Raw genomic sequence first — 13,052 nt, 5'->3', positions numbered from 1 at the left:
AACTATCTTACATCTTTGTTGAGGTACTGGACACCAAATGTCTCATTCCAATCGATTGCAAACTAGGTAGAGAATACAAGTTAGTTATAGCCAAAAACGATTGATCGTTAGGGTACTTACAGTGGTTACGGATGGTGAATCCAAAGGAGTAGAGGACACACTACTACTATACAACAATGATGACAGTAGAACAATAAACAACAATGTGTAATATTTAGATAGATATAATTCCTTCATGTCTTGTGTTACTGTCAATTAATTAATAATAGTTAATAAACAAAACTACTGAAAGGAATACAAATAATAATAATTATAATAGTTATGAAGTTGAGTTGTGAAGAACAGGGTTGTCTACGTTGCTAGAGCATCAACATCATCTATCAATCCATTCATTCATTCATCCATCAATCATTGGGAATAAGCAGACCACCACCAAATTACACGAACACACTCACATTACCACTTCCATCCTACATTCCTTCCTCATCCCAAAGAAAGAGGAGGAGCATGTTTGGTAGAAGGTGGTAGAGTTGAACTATTCACATTGTCAATAGTTATGTGTTGTTCTCTTTTTGGGGGTAGTGTGTGTGAATGTCAATGTGGCTGTGGTAGTGTTCAATGGTTGATTGATTGATTGTTTGTTTGATTGGTGCCAACACATCAACACTAGTGTCAATGTGGTAAAAGGGGGAAGGTCCCTTCACGAGGGAAGATCCGGGTTTCGTTAAGTTGTTGGATCAATGTCCCTCTTATTTATATTGTTGGTACAGTATCTAGATATATATGCATTACTTATTATTATTATTATATTAACTTTGATTGTATCCTGACTTCGTCAGCAATCTTCTCGAAATCCTTAAAACGTTGCATTATCTCTTCTGGTTTGGTCTGTTTTTTGATTAAGTTAGATGGTTCTAGATTGTTTGATCGATTGACATCTACTACCACGTCTACAACTTTATAACATACCTTGCACTTCTCTGGGAACTCGCTCATCTCGTGAAGTATTGGTCTTAGTGATGGCAATTGTGAACCATACTTGTTGTTAAACTCTTGCAAGACATTCAATATAAACTTTCGTATCTCGTCTTCAAAGCCCTGTTGTTCATAGAATACTGATACAGTGATTGTGTCCTCTTTCTCACAGGACAATCTGATTGGTGGTGGTAAGTTTACAACCTTGACCTGTAGGTGTTTGTGATATGTTAGTCATATTGATGATGAACGATGATGATGATGGTTGAGTTCCAAGATTGGTTGGACCACATACTCGTTTAGCAGTGGATGATGAGCCAGTGGTGGATGGTGTTCTATGATGCAGTGAATGTCTGACATTGGTGGAGCTGCCACTACCAGACTGTGTTGATGTTGGAGTTGGTATATTTGAATTGGAGGTACTCAGAGGATTCGACGGTACGATTGGTTGTTCAAACAATACTCCTTTAACCTCTATAATGATTGTTGTATAGAATGTGTGAGTGAGTGGATGATTACTTGTCTACACCTCTTCAACACCTCATCGATTGAACATACCTCCTGTATCGCCAATCTCATTTGATAGCTTGTGAAATGTAAGAACTAATTTACAGATGCCCTCTGCCACAGATGTTCCACTCCACTTCCATATCTTCTCGTAGAAGCAAATACCTGTAAGACTATCGCACACATTCAATCTAAGAAGTGACTATAATACAATTGTTTGTGTGTAAGTATGTAAGTACTGTAAAGTAACTCAACAAACATCATACCATTCTATAATATATATTTGTTATTTGAATCTAATAATACAAGTACAACAACAACAACTCAAATGAGGTGTAGACCTCTCTTTTACTGGATTCAGCCTTTCGTGGGATTATCACCAAAACTGTGATTTGAAACAGTTTTGTAAGTCGAAATACCTACTCATCACGTAATATCTTATGTCGACAAATAAGAGAGAGTTGATTGACATTAGTAGTTAGTTATTTGAAGCTCTTCCCTTGTATTTGTTAACTGCCTTCATTCACGTTTAAAGGGGCTTCAACCAAGAAGTCCACTCATATCTAGTAACAGATCACCACACAAGGACATCTTGTTATCAATTGTCGTCGCATTATTATCACTAAGAGCTAAAAGTTGGTATTTGTAACATTCTTTTTTTGTTATTATTACAATCATAAGACAACATGGTTATCTTGAATCATTTGAACATTGTCTTCAACTTTAACTTGTTGGATATTTAATTAATTTTATTGTTTTTTGACAATAACTCTCTCCCATGTTCCACCCACCCAGGTAGGTACTATCACAATCCGAACACTTTGCACATGTGGTGGTGGTAGGACCAACTGACGACCAACTTTCATCATATCACCACTTCTATCATACACTATTATTGTCCAGTTAGTTCAAGTCGTTGTGTATTCAATTTCATTTCGATTATTTGGAATTTTTCAAATTAATTTGGAAGTTCACTCATATGGTAGGGTGATCGATGCTTTCATTCATTCGTTCATTCATTCATTCATTCATTCATTCAATGATATTGGATGTTTCAAGTGAGGTAATGGATAATAGATATTGATTGAAATAGCTTTGCTTTACGGGCACTGTTTATTATCTATTGTAGCACTTGTGACACCAGTTGAGTATTGTAGTAGGATCGCTAGAATACTTGTTGAACGCGTTTTTGATTGTGTCGAGGAAGGATGCAGTTCTGTTCTTATCTCGGCACTCTCTCTTCATCATCGCGAACAACAGTTCGATGATGTTGAGCTCAGGGCTATAGGTTGGCAAGAACACCAACTTGACATTGATCAAATCAAGCATCTCCTGGATGAGAGGGAGGCGGTCCCTCTGTGTGTGGATACTGGCATTGTCGAGCACGATGTAGGTATTGGGTCGGATGTAGTCAGCCTCCATGGCATTGATGATGAATGAGCAGAAGGTGATGCTGTTGTTGGTGTCACCCTCAGTATGGTCCTTCATCCTCGCGTAGGATCCGTGGTTGATCGAGATCATGGCCATCAACGAGAAGGACTCCCTGAAGGACTCTCTGTTGACGCGAATGGGTTGCACTCTGCCTCTAGGGGCCAACAACTTTCTCTTCCAACACTCTATTATTCGACATTGAACAAACATATTAGCGACAGCATAATAGTGCAGTGTTTGTTTGAGTTGTAAGACTTACTCTTGGACTCAAAGGTAGATTCATCAAGCCAGTAAACAGAATCAAGATCGACTTGGCTGATCCAATGACAGAAGTAGACATATCTCTCTAGGTTCTCCAAGGTGAACTTCTGATGCTGGACTGTGATTGGCACCTTCCACGAGAACATCAGGTGTTCTGAGATGACGTTTCGTATGTATGATCTGCTGAACTGGATGTCCTCGACCTGAGTGTTGACATGGTCAACTATCTCTTTGAGACTCTCTGGTTGCGCCTCGAGTATGTATCTATGGAGGAAATCCTTCAGCTGCTCAAACCTGACATCATCAAGCAGAGAGTATCGTTTTCCACCATGAAGAAGAGGATGATACGTTCCTTGAGCACTCAATTTCTTGCGGTGATAGTAGATCGACGACTTTGACTGGCGAGTGAGTGATGGGTTGACTTGTATAATATTATTCTGAATAGTGAATGCTGCGGCAACTCCATGTGTGTTTGAGTAAAGTGCTGTAAGCAACTTTGATCGTAGTCTCTGAAGATAATGATGGTGTCCACTTCGAGAGCCTTTGAACTGCTTTCTCATTCTAGTCCTCTCTATTCTTTGTCTATCCATGTCTTGTGTGTGTTAGTAAATGTTGTTGTGAATCAAATGATTCTCAACTGGCACATCAACAGTGCAACCAAAGATCAAATTTCGGCGCCAAAATTTAAAATATCCTACGAGCAGTTCAGACACGTCCTCATCACAAAACATTCTCTTCATTGTGATCACCTGACATTTACACAGTATACATATAAACAATATACAGATAGACAACGATGTCAAATAAAGAATACGCACCAAAGTACAACCATGATCTCTACAAGGACTATAGAACTAAGCTCGATGGGCTCTTTCCCAATGACGAAAAAGGCAGTGTAGAGTATATAAACGAGGCCATTAGGAAAATTGACGAGGCGGTAGGAATATACTCTTGAGGTGTATGCCATCAACCAGGCAGATGCCGCAATTGTACCAACACTTGTGTAGATTGGTTTTGCTGCTTGCACAAGTCACATGGCCCGATTCTTAGAATGTTCTTGACCAAATACAAGGCCGATTTGTTAAAGGCACTCCGACCCGAATTGGACAAGATAAGAGCGGATGTAGGCGATCTTGGGCAGCTCAAGGCAAGCACCATTGTCAATCACAGCCACTTCCAGATGGCCAAGACGGTCTTAAATGACAAGTAAGTATGTATGATTGACCTTGGACTTTGACACTTTAACTGACATGGTGGTCACAGATCACAGATGATTGTTCTCGACACTCGAAAAGCACCAATCAGACTCGATGAGGAGCCCGCTCGTCCTGTCAAGAGGGCCAGAAAAGAAGGGCCCCTCGATCTCAATCAGTCAGACTACACCACTGAGGAGCTGAGTTTCCACAAACTCCAGGAGGTTGTGGAGTATTATGAGCACATCGCGCAAATAATGCGCTTCCACATCGAGGAGCATCGCATCGGACTGACACGGCTTGACACGTACCTCCAGATGCTCCAGAGACAAGAGCTTGCTCCCTACATCAGGAAAGACTCCAGTGATACATCCAAATCGGACGAATAAACAATGAGCAAGTGTATTTGCCAATTACTATTATCTGTACAAGCTACCTGACTGACTGCATGATGCTGTGTTTTGCAGTGAACTTCCAAATTAATTATGAAAAATTCCAAATAATCGAAATGAATTGAATTACCCAACGACTTGAACTAACTGGACAATAACATTACTAATCATTCATCTTTCATTCGTTTTCATATATATTATTACAAACTTATATCTCTATATCTATACACATTACAATGGCATCATCACTCAAAGACGAGAAGATCAGTCAAGCATGTATCGCCAGCTTGGAGGACTTGCTAAAAAGCGAGGAGAACAAGCAATGTGCTGATTGTAACACTAAGGGTATGCTTTGTTAGATTTGATATATAGATGATGATCGTTCTTCAATCTAACATATATATTTGATGAATGTTGTTGAACAGCTCCACGATGGGCATCCACCAACCTTGGCATCTTCATTTGTATGAGATGTTCGGGTATTCACAGATCGCTTGGCGTTCACATCTCAAAGGTCAGATCAGTTTCATTGGACAAGTGGACACCTGAACTACTTGAGAACATGAAGAACATGGGCAACAAGAAGTCAAACCAAATATACGAGGAGTACTTGCCACCTGGAATCAGGAAGCCAGATTCTGGCTCTGACTCTCAGTAAGTATTATGTTGTTCACTTCTTCAGATGTTGTTGGAGATGAAGTTGTTGTACTGACATTCAAACACAACTTTATTTATTATTAGTGCACTTGAGCATTATATCAGAGCAAAGTATGAGAGGAAGGAGTTCACCAGACAGGATGGTGCATCCACTTCACGTCCAATCACAAGAAGGGGTGGAGGTGGTGGCTTCAGTGAGACTACCACCAGGAACTACAATGAGCAGTACAACAGGAACAACCCACAGCGCTCAAACAGCAGCCACAGCAGCCACAGCAGCCACAGCAGCCACAGCAACCATAATGAAACCGACAATGACTTCATCTACCATGAGAGTCGAGGTACCTACAGCAACAGCAACAACAATCATAGTTCATCCTATGACAACAATTACTCCAATGGTGGTAGCAGCAGGGGTGGCAACAACAACTACAATGGTGGCAGCAGCAACAACAGGAGCAACACTCACAGCAACCAAAACTATAACAACGATTTCGATGATGAGGGATACTCTGCACCACCATCAAGAAGCAACAACAACTACAACAGCAACAACAACAACAGAGGTGGCTCAAACAACAACAGCTCAAACCAAAGGGGCAACAACTATAATAACAATACCAACAACAGCCCAAGCCATCACCAAAACACCAACACCAACAACAACAGAAACAACACCAGTGTGCCTTCTGTACCAAAGCCCACCGCCTCTCTGATGGACGACCAATTCGAGTGGCACTCTGCTCCACAATCTGGCAAGAAGTCGTTGATCGATGATGGTATGTGCCTCAGATATCTTCTGTCAACAATCACAAGTCTGGTCTTGGAAACTGCTTACTAAACTATCCTCAGACTTTAATCCATCACCAGTGCAAGCAAAGCCAGCAATCAACTTTGATCCTTTGGCTGAGTTTTCGTCAAACTTTGGAGACACCAATGCACCACGCACTGGTGGCATGAACAACGGCGGTGGCATGATGAACAACGGTGGTGGAATGATGAACAACCCAGGAATGAATAACGGAGGAATGATGAACAATGGAGGCATGATGAACAACGGTGGTGGAATGATGAACAATGGTGGCATGATGAACAATGGAGGCATGATGAACAACGGTGGTGGTATGATGCCAATGAACAACGGCGGTATGATGAACAACGGTATGATGCCAATGAACAATGGCATGATGCCAATGAACAATGGAGGCATGATGAACAACGGTATGATGCCAATGAACAACGGAATGATGCCTATGAACAATGGAATGATGCCAATGCAAGGTGGAATGATGCCCATGCAAGGTGGCATGATGCCAATGAACGGAGGAATGATGCCAATGAACGGTGGCATGCCGATGAACAACACCTTCAACGCATTCCTTCCTCCAGCCGGAGGCAGCAACGTCATGGGTGGAGGTGCCTATGGCAACAGTTCATTCTCTGGTATGAACGCCAATACCAACGCCAACGCCAACGCACCAAAGCAAAACAGTCAGTTTGCTTCATTGGACTCCAAGATGTTCTCCAACCCAGTCAAGCCAGCTGCTTCGGCCGCCAAGCCATTTGCTCCAAACAACAACGTAGCCAGTCCTGTCAACAACAACAACAACAACAATAACCTCAATGACTTGTTCTTCTAAGCAATCAACAATAAATATATATCTATCCTTATGTGAACTGATATTGATATTTATTAATACTGAATGGACACAAGCTTGTTTAGTCTCTGCGCCTTCATAACATTGAGCTGCTTGATCTCCTCAGACTTGAACGCCTTCTTTAGATCCTTCTTTTGCTCTCTTGACACCTTCTTATCCACTTTCAGTGCTTTCTTTCGCAGCTTCTTGTCCTCCTTTGTTTCATACTTTCTAGATTGACCAAGGTTGATACGTTCCTCCTCATCCTCATCATCGTCAGCAGGTACTTGTTGATTGAGCACACCGACGGGCATACCAGTCTTCCTGGACAGTTTGATTGGCTTGACCTCCTTGATCAATTGTGGATGATTGTAGATGTTGGAGTAGGTCGTCAAGATGGTCTCGCAGTCCCACTTCTCGTCCTCGTCCTCTTCCACTTCGACCTCTTCCTCATCATCCTCCTCCCAGTTTCTTGCAATGATGATCCTCTTCTCCTCGGCAGTCAGCGGGACGTTGGGGTCCTCACGCTTCAGAATCTCCAGCTGCTCGTGCAATGGACGGTGATCTGCCTCGTAGTTCTCAATGAATTCGTCAAACACCTCCTTGTAGGCCTCTGTCGAGTACTGTCCTTTGGCGCGCTCCTTGTCCAACTCGCCAACGTCATCATCGTCAAACTCTGCCAGGGCGACGTCCAACTGACACTCGAGTGCCTCGTCCACCAATCTGTTCCTTCTTCCATCGGCTCTTTGTACACTGGGGTCTTGATCATTGTAGTCGTATTCATAGTCATCGTCATCATCGAGCATATCCAATGCCTTGAGTCGCTTGCGTGTCTCCAAAACCTCCTTTTCCAAGCCGTCAAGTGTTCCTCCATTTGCTTGGAGAATGAAATCGTCGTCCAGTTCCTCAAACTCTCCCTCTTGTCCAAGGGCCTCAATCACATCATCGTCAACCTGTCCTAACATCTCCTTCTCTGTATTACATTGTTGTGTTTGATTAGTATTTATCACTGTCGTCGTTGACATTTCGCGTTTCCAACACAACACTTACCATTCTTTACATAGTCCTTGGCAATCTCTTCCAGACCATACATGAATGGTGCTGGCTCACTCTTCTTGACGAGCTCTAATATGCCACCCTTATGTTTCTTTAGTTCGTTCATATCGTATACAGCTGGGATGAACATGCCACCACCAATGGGTCTCAGATGCTTGCTGTAGTCATATCCGTCTTTCTTGAATCCCAGCAGGTAGAGATCATCATCCTCTGGCTTCTTTTGTGGTTGCTCGCCGTCCTGGTGGTTCTCGTCATCGTCGTAGTCCTCATCATATTCATCATCATACTCCTCATCATATTCTTCATCTTCATAGTATTCTCCATCATCATACTCATCATCGTTGGTGTACTCCTCTGTTACTGGTGCACCGTCCTGTTGTATGTGATTGTATGTGAGTGATGTGTCAGCAGAGATACCATTGTTTGATTGATTGAGTGAACGATCAATACCTTTTTCTTCTCAACGAGATCATATTGAGTGTGTTCTTTGCCATGCCTATCTCTAGATGTTGATTTATAGAGTGTAAAGACCTGTTTATTCTTTCTATCAATGAATGGTTTTGTCATTGTTTATATTATCACTATATTATTATTACTAGTACGATTGTATTATAAAAAGAGGAGAATCAATCGAATGGGCTTTCGTTCGTTTTTCATCTTTTTTGTTTTAATTTAATTTTGAGTGAGAGTGTGAGGGGTGTTCTTTCACACAAGACTTAGTGTTTTTCATGAGGCAAAGGGAACATGCCCTCACAGACATACCCTCACACAATCTGAAAAAGTGAACTTCATCTCCTAAGTGTTATTTGGGTGTACCATCGTTGGTTCCACCTTGTGATCTATGTATTTAAATATAATAAAAAGGGTACATGGGGTACTATTGGTGTTGTTCATCCTCAAGGTAGACACCCTTCTCTGCTGCATAAATTGCAATAAACCCATCATCACTTCCACTGACAACCATGTCGGAACGCGCAGACACATCGACAAAGTTTGTAGTGTGTTTGTGCTCTCCTAGCCTCTGTATCAGTGGATCACCACAACTGGTGTCCCAAATGTTCACGTGGCAGTCCTCTCCACATGTGACCAAAAAAGGGCCGTCTCTGGACCATGACGCTCCAGTGACCAGTCTGCTCTTGTTCTTGGCATTGTGCTTGAGCACATGAAGGGGTGCTGTGGTGAATCGCATGTCAAAAACATGGGCAGAATTGTTGTTGCCAGCTACCACCAGTTCTACTCCATCGGGACTATTTGAAGGACCATTGGTTATTAGTAAGAAAAATAATTTTAAATATTTGCCTAATTGTTTTCAATCTTACCTCCATGACATTTGGTTGATATCGTCGTGTCCAGTGACAAGATTTCCAACAATGATATTGTCGGTCATGTTGTAAATGCACACATTGTTGTTGTGGTCACCAGAGCCAACAGCAAAGTAAGCGGTCTGCCTTGGGTTCCAGGCCACAGAGAATGTCATTCCTTGTTGATTATTGAGCTTCCTAGTATATTCTGGACAATTGATATCAAACAATAAACCCTAAATGAAAAAAAAGAGGACATTTGTTAGATTTGGTGTGCTGATGTGATGCTGAGGAGATTCCAAGATTCTTTCATTGGGACCTACATAAGTATCGACTCTGTTGCCCATGTCATCTGGATCATCGTTTCCAAGGCTCGCCAACAAATAATTGCCATACCATCCATGTCCAAATGTGAGCTCGTTGACAGGTCTATTTTACATTAGAATGGGGTTATGAATGATTATGAGTTGACATGTTTGTACTTACGCTGGCCACTCATTTGCTTGAAGTTCGTTATATAGGTCCTTGGTGCCTGAGCCATTGGAGCCATCCGCTGCTGAATAGTTTCCTATTACAATGGACCTTGTTTACAAAAGGGTGAGTGACTAGTGGTTTTTGGCTGATTCCAGGAGTCTACTTACTTTCCCTTGTAGGCTGTAGCGAAGAATGGTTGGGCAGGATGGACACATACACGACTAACGGTATCTTTTTCCTTGTGGTACCCAAACACTTTTTTTGCGCTGTGTGTAGACCAGACATTGACAGATCCGTTTGCCAAACCTGATACCATATGCCTTCCGTCGTAGGTGAAGTGGAGTTCGTTGCATGTCTCCTTGTGATCGCTGACCATCAAGTGTTTCTTTGTGTGTTTCTTTGAATCATAGAGTACAACAGGATATCTGGACTTGTAAGACGCAATTAGAACATTGTCCCTATGTGTTTTGGTGAAAGTTGTGTGAGTAAGAAACTGAATCACATCAAGTTTGATAAGGACTACATACGTATTTCCAGTTGGATCAAACTTTACATCCAAGATCTTACCGCCAAAGGACGGTTTGACGCGGCTATGCAGACCAAACATTTGAAATTGGTTCTTGGTGAGCTTGTATGTGGTAGATGGAGTAATTCTCCCCAGCTCACGGTCAAAAAGCAGATGAGGTGACGCTCCTACTGAGTATAAACAGTTAGAGAATGATACTTTGCTCATCTGGCTGTTTGGAACTTACCATTCTTCTTTCGTCTCGAGCTTTCGTATGTAATGGGATCGCTTTCTTGCAAGCCTTTGTCATAGTCATCCAAAAATCGTATGCAATCAATTGCAGCACGACCTGGAAGTAGTCTATTTCATTAAAAATACGTTTTTAAGTGTTTAGTAACTTTCAAATCGTCAATTTCAATCAAACCTCCAACCATTCTTGTACTTACTCGCATATTCTAGCCAAATTAGCAGAGGATATGTCTCGTGGATCGGATCCAATCCTTTCCAGGAGAATTTTCACTTCCTGCTCTGTGAATGGGAAATGAAGATGGTCCATTGGGTTGAGGAAACAACGAGCCGTTGACGTAGTTCTGTATCGAGTTCTTGTTGATTGCTGCCCTTACAGAGGACAACAAGTAAGGCTTGATACGGCAAGCATTATCAGACGTATGTTGTTGGTGGTAGGTGATAGAACTAAATATAGGAATGTGTGTTAGACATAAAGGTGTGTTTTGTGAAGTCATTGGCACAAGACAAACAAAGTGGACTTTTGCCTAACTTACTATTGGAGGCTTTCTAGAAAAGTTGATGGGGGTATGGCTGCACCTTGTTCGGCTTGGGCCTTAAAATGGGGGTTAGTTGCAAAACAAAAACAGACATTTTTTGTCACACTTAAAACTTACAGTCAATGATGGGCAATAAATGGATGATTGGTTGGTGGGAATATTGAGTATCCGTTTCAGTTCGGTCAGAGTATCCTCAGCGTACTCTAGTTCATATACATATCGTTCCTAGGAATGGATGTGATGTGTAAAAGTCAGTTTTCAATGAAAAGAAACAAAACATTTCTTCTAGCCAACCAATTAATACCTTTTCGTGCCCCAGGAACGTTGGGCTTGTATAGGTCTCCCTAAGAGGATTCCTAAAAGGAGTTCCATCAAGAGAGTTCATGTTTGAACGATTGGCAATCCGATTTGCCTTTCTACCGACCTTTGCCCATCCCCTTAAAGACAGTGCCGATGGTTGATCATCAACATCAACAACAATATCAGGAGAGGGTAAAACCTGAGGAGAAGCAGGACGGGCATGTCCTGAGAAAGTAAGGGCAATTGGAGGCTCTGCAAAGCTTGCTGGCTTGTCTATAGCCATACCATCAGAGGATGAGGAGGAGGAAGTAGAGGAAGTAGGCACTAAAGCTGGTGCCGATTGGATAGGTCTGTTGTTAACCTTGAGGATCAGTTGTTCTTTGGCAGGTAGGACAGAACCGTTCGGTTCTTTCTGGAGTGGATGTGGCTTCTTGGCCATTTGGGCTGGCTTTGGTTTGATAGGAGAGAGTAGTGAAGTTGTTGTAGTTGTTTGGGTTGTGGTTGTTGTTGTTGTTATCGATTCAGTCTCTCCGTTGAGAATAACTGATTTGTATGTTGTTTTGTTCAATGTTTTGTCGAATGTTGCCTGCATGTCCATTCTGCTTAAACTATATAAGTTAGGTAAGGTACAAGTTGAATTCAGTTAGTGATTTGATAGTGTTTTATGGCTAGAATTGATCCAATTGCTTACCAATTGAAGGTATTTTGAACCCATTTGAACTCGTCAAAGTCCAAGATCGACGACTGATGGTCGTCTTGACCATTCATGTACGTCTTTCGCTTCATGTGTACACCATCGCAGTGAATACTGGCAAATTAAAACTTTAAAGTGAATGACTCTTCAACAAATATGTTGGCAAAGAGAGGTAAAAAAAACAAATGAAAGAATGTTCTCCTGTCATTCAAGTAGTACACAAACAAAAAGTGTGTTGTTCAAATCAAAGAACAATAACGTTACCACACCCAGATTGTACACAAAATAAAGAAAAAACCCCCAAAAAAAACTTAATGGGCTTTAAATGTTGCTTTATCTGATTTTCTTTAAGTTGTACCAAAGAGAGGTTGAGCTCTAATAATCTTGTCCTAACTAACCTTTTCTTATCCTTTATGCTGACTTAATATTATTTATTTAAGTAACTAAAGTACGGTACTTGACTTTATCAACCTTACTTTTGGACCTCTAGAACTTACCCAAAATGTCTTGAATCACTTTTGACACCTTGAATACGACCTTGAATCTCAAACTTACATTCAAGTTCAAGACCGTATTTCAAAAGTAACTTTCAATCAACATGTGTCTGGGGTGTGATGAGTGGGGGGGGGGGGGGGTGRAWWAAGTTGATAAAAGTCTGATGAGCGAGAGCTCTAAATCTCCCAAGATTGATTCTCATCAACCCAAACATCATTATCATTTTAGATCAATCAAAGATGGAACAAGATATTGATGTATTGTTCAGACGATTGATCAAGAATTGTTATATCTCCAAACTGTTATTCAATCAAGTCCATGACATCCACATGATAATGTTGGAGCGGACCATCATTCACACACTCAATCAATCAACATCATCAACAACA

At 41.5% G+C, this 13,052-nt stretch overlaps 7 protein-coding genes across 7 annotated transcripts; 2 read left to right on the top strand and 5 right to left on the bottom strand.

The window, feature by feature from the left end:
- Positions 1 to 807: 807 nt before the first annotated feature.
- On the bottom strand, positions 808 to 1,751 carry SAMD00019534_058480 (hypothetical protein; the record flags this gene model as incomplete). Its single annotated transcript, XM_012899339.1, has 5 exons — positions 808 to 888; positions 970 to 1,185; positions 1,271 to 1,449; positions 1,534 to 1,684; positions 1,749 to 1,751. Coding segments are annotated over 5 exons (630 nt in total), but the record flags the coding sequence as incomplete, so codon positions are not given.
- Positions 1,752 to 2,598: 847 nt separating this feature from the next.
- On the bottom strand, positions 2,599 to 3,734 carry SAMD00019534_058470 (hypothetical protein; the record flags this gene model as incomplete). The annotated part of the gene is made up of 2 exons (XM_012899338.1): positions 2,599 to 3,098; positions 3,173 to 3,734. The coding sequence occupies 2 exons, from the start codon at positions 3,732 to 3,734 to the stop codon at positions 2,599 to 2,601; spliced, it is 1,062 nt and encodes a 353-aa protein (XP_012754792.1).
- A 491-nt stretch (positions 3,735 to 4,225) lies between these two features.
- SAMD00019534_058460 (hypothetical protein) lies at positions 4,226 to 4,756 on the top strand (the record flags this gene model as incomplete). The annotated part of the gene is made up of 2 exons (XM_012899337.1): positions 4,226 to 4,380; positions 4,438 to 4,756. The coding sequence occupies 2 exons, from the start codon at positions 4,226 to 4,228 to the stop codon at positions 4,754 to 4,756; spliced, it is 474 nt and encodes a 157-aa protein (XP_012754791.1).
- Positions 4,757 to 4,995: 239 nt separating this feature from the next.
- Positions 4,996 to 7,056, top strand: SAMD00019534_058450 (hypothetical protein; the record flags this gene model as incomplete). Its single annotated transcript, XM_012899336.1, has 4 exons — positions 4,996 to 5,104; positions 5,185 to 5,413; positions 5,501 to 6,195; positions 6,269 to 7,056. 4 exons carry the CDS (start codon positions 4,996 to 4,998, stop codon positions 7,054 to 7,056), a joined length of 1,821 nt encoding a protein of 606 aa, XP_012754790.1.
- Positions 7,057 to 7,109: 53 nt separating this feature from the next.
- SAMD00019534_058440 (hypothetical protein) lies at positions 7,110 to 8,676 on the bottom strand (the record flags this gene model as incomplete). The annotated part of the gene is made up of 3 exons (XM_012899335.1): positions 7,110 to 8,026; positions 8,104 to 8,482; positions 8,560 to 8,676. 3 exons carry the CDS (start codon positions 8,674 to 8,676, stop codon positions 7,110 to 7,112), a joined length of 1,413 nt encoding a protein of 470 aa, XP_012754789.1.
- Positions 8,677 to 8,986: 310 nt separating this feature from the next.
- On the bottom strand, positions 8,987 to 10,491 carry SAMD00019534_058430 (hypothetical protein; the record flags this gene model as incomplete). Its single annotated transcript, XM_012899334.1, has 6 exons — positions 8,987 to 9,356; positions 9,429 to 9,646; positions 9,734 to 9,839; positions 9,897 to 9,992; positions 10,052 to 10,342; positions 10,412 to 10,491. 6 exons carry the CDS (start codon positions 10,489 to 10,491, stop codon positions 8,987 to 8,989), a joined length of 1,161 nt encoding a protein of 386 aa, XP_012754788.1.
- Positions 10,492 to 10,853: 362 nt separating this feature from the next.
- SAMD00019534_058420 (hypothetical protein) lies at positions 10,854 to 12,242 on the bottom strand (the record flags this gene model as incomplete). Its single annotated transcript, XM_012899333.1, has 5 exons — positions 10,854 to 11,082; positions 11,172 to 11,230; positions 11,292 to 11,399; positions 11,479 to 12,082; positions 12,166 to 12,242. 5 exons carry the CDS (start codon positions 12,240 to 12,242, stop codon positions 10,854 to 10,856), a joined length of 1,077 nt encoding a protein of 358 aa, XP_012754787.1.
- Positions 12,243 to 13,052: the final 810 nt, after the last annotated feature.

Source organism: Acytostelium subglobosum (assembly GCF_000787575.1).
Source record: "Acytostelium subglobosum LB1 DNA, scaffold: scaffold10, whole genome shotgun sequence".
Lineage (NCBI taxonomy): Eukaryota > Evosea > Eumycetozoa > Acytosteliales > Acytosteliaceae > Acytostelium > Acytostelium subglobosum.
The sequence above is the reverse complement of the archived record's forward strand: the minus strand, read 5'-3'. Positions and strand labels throughout refer to the sequence as shown.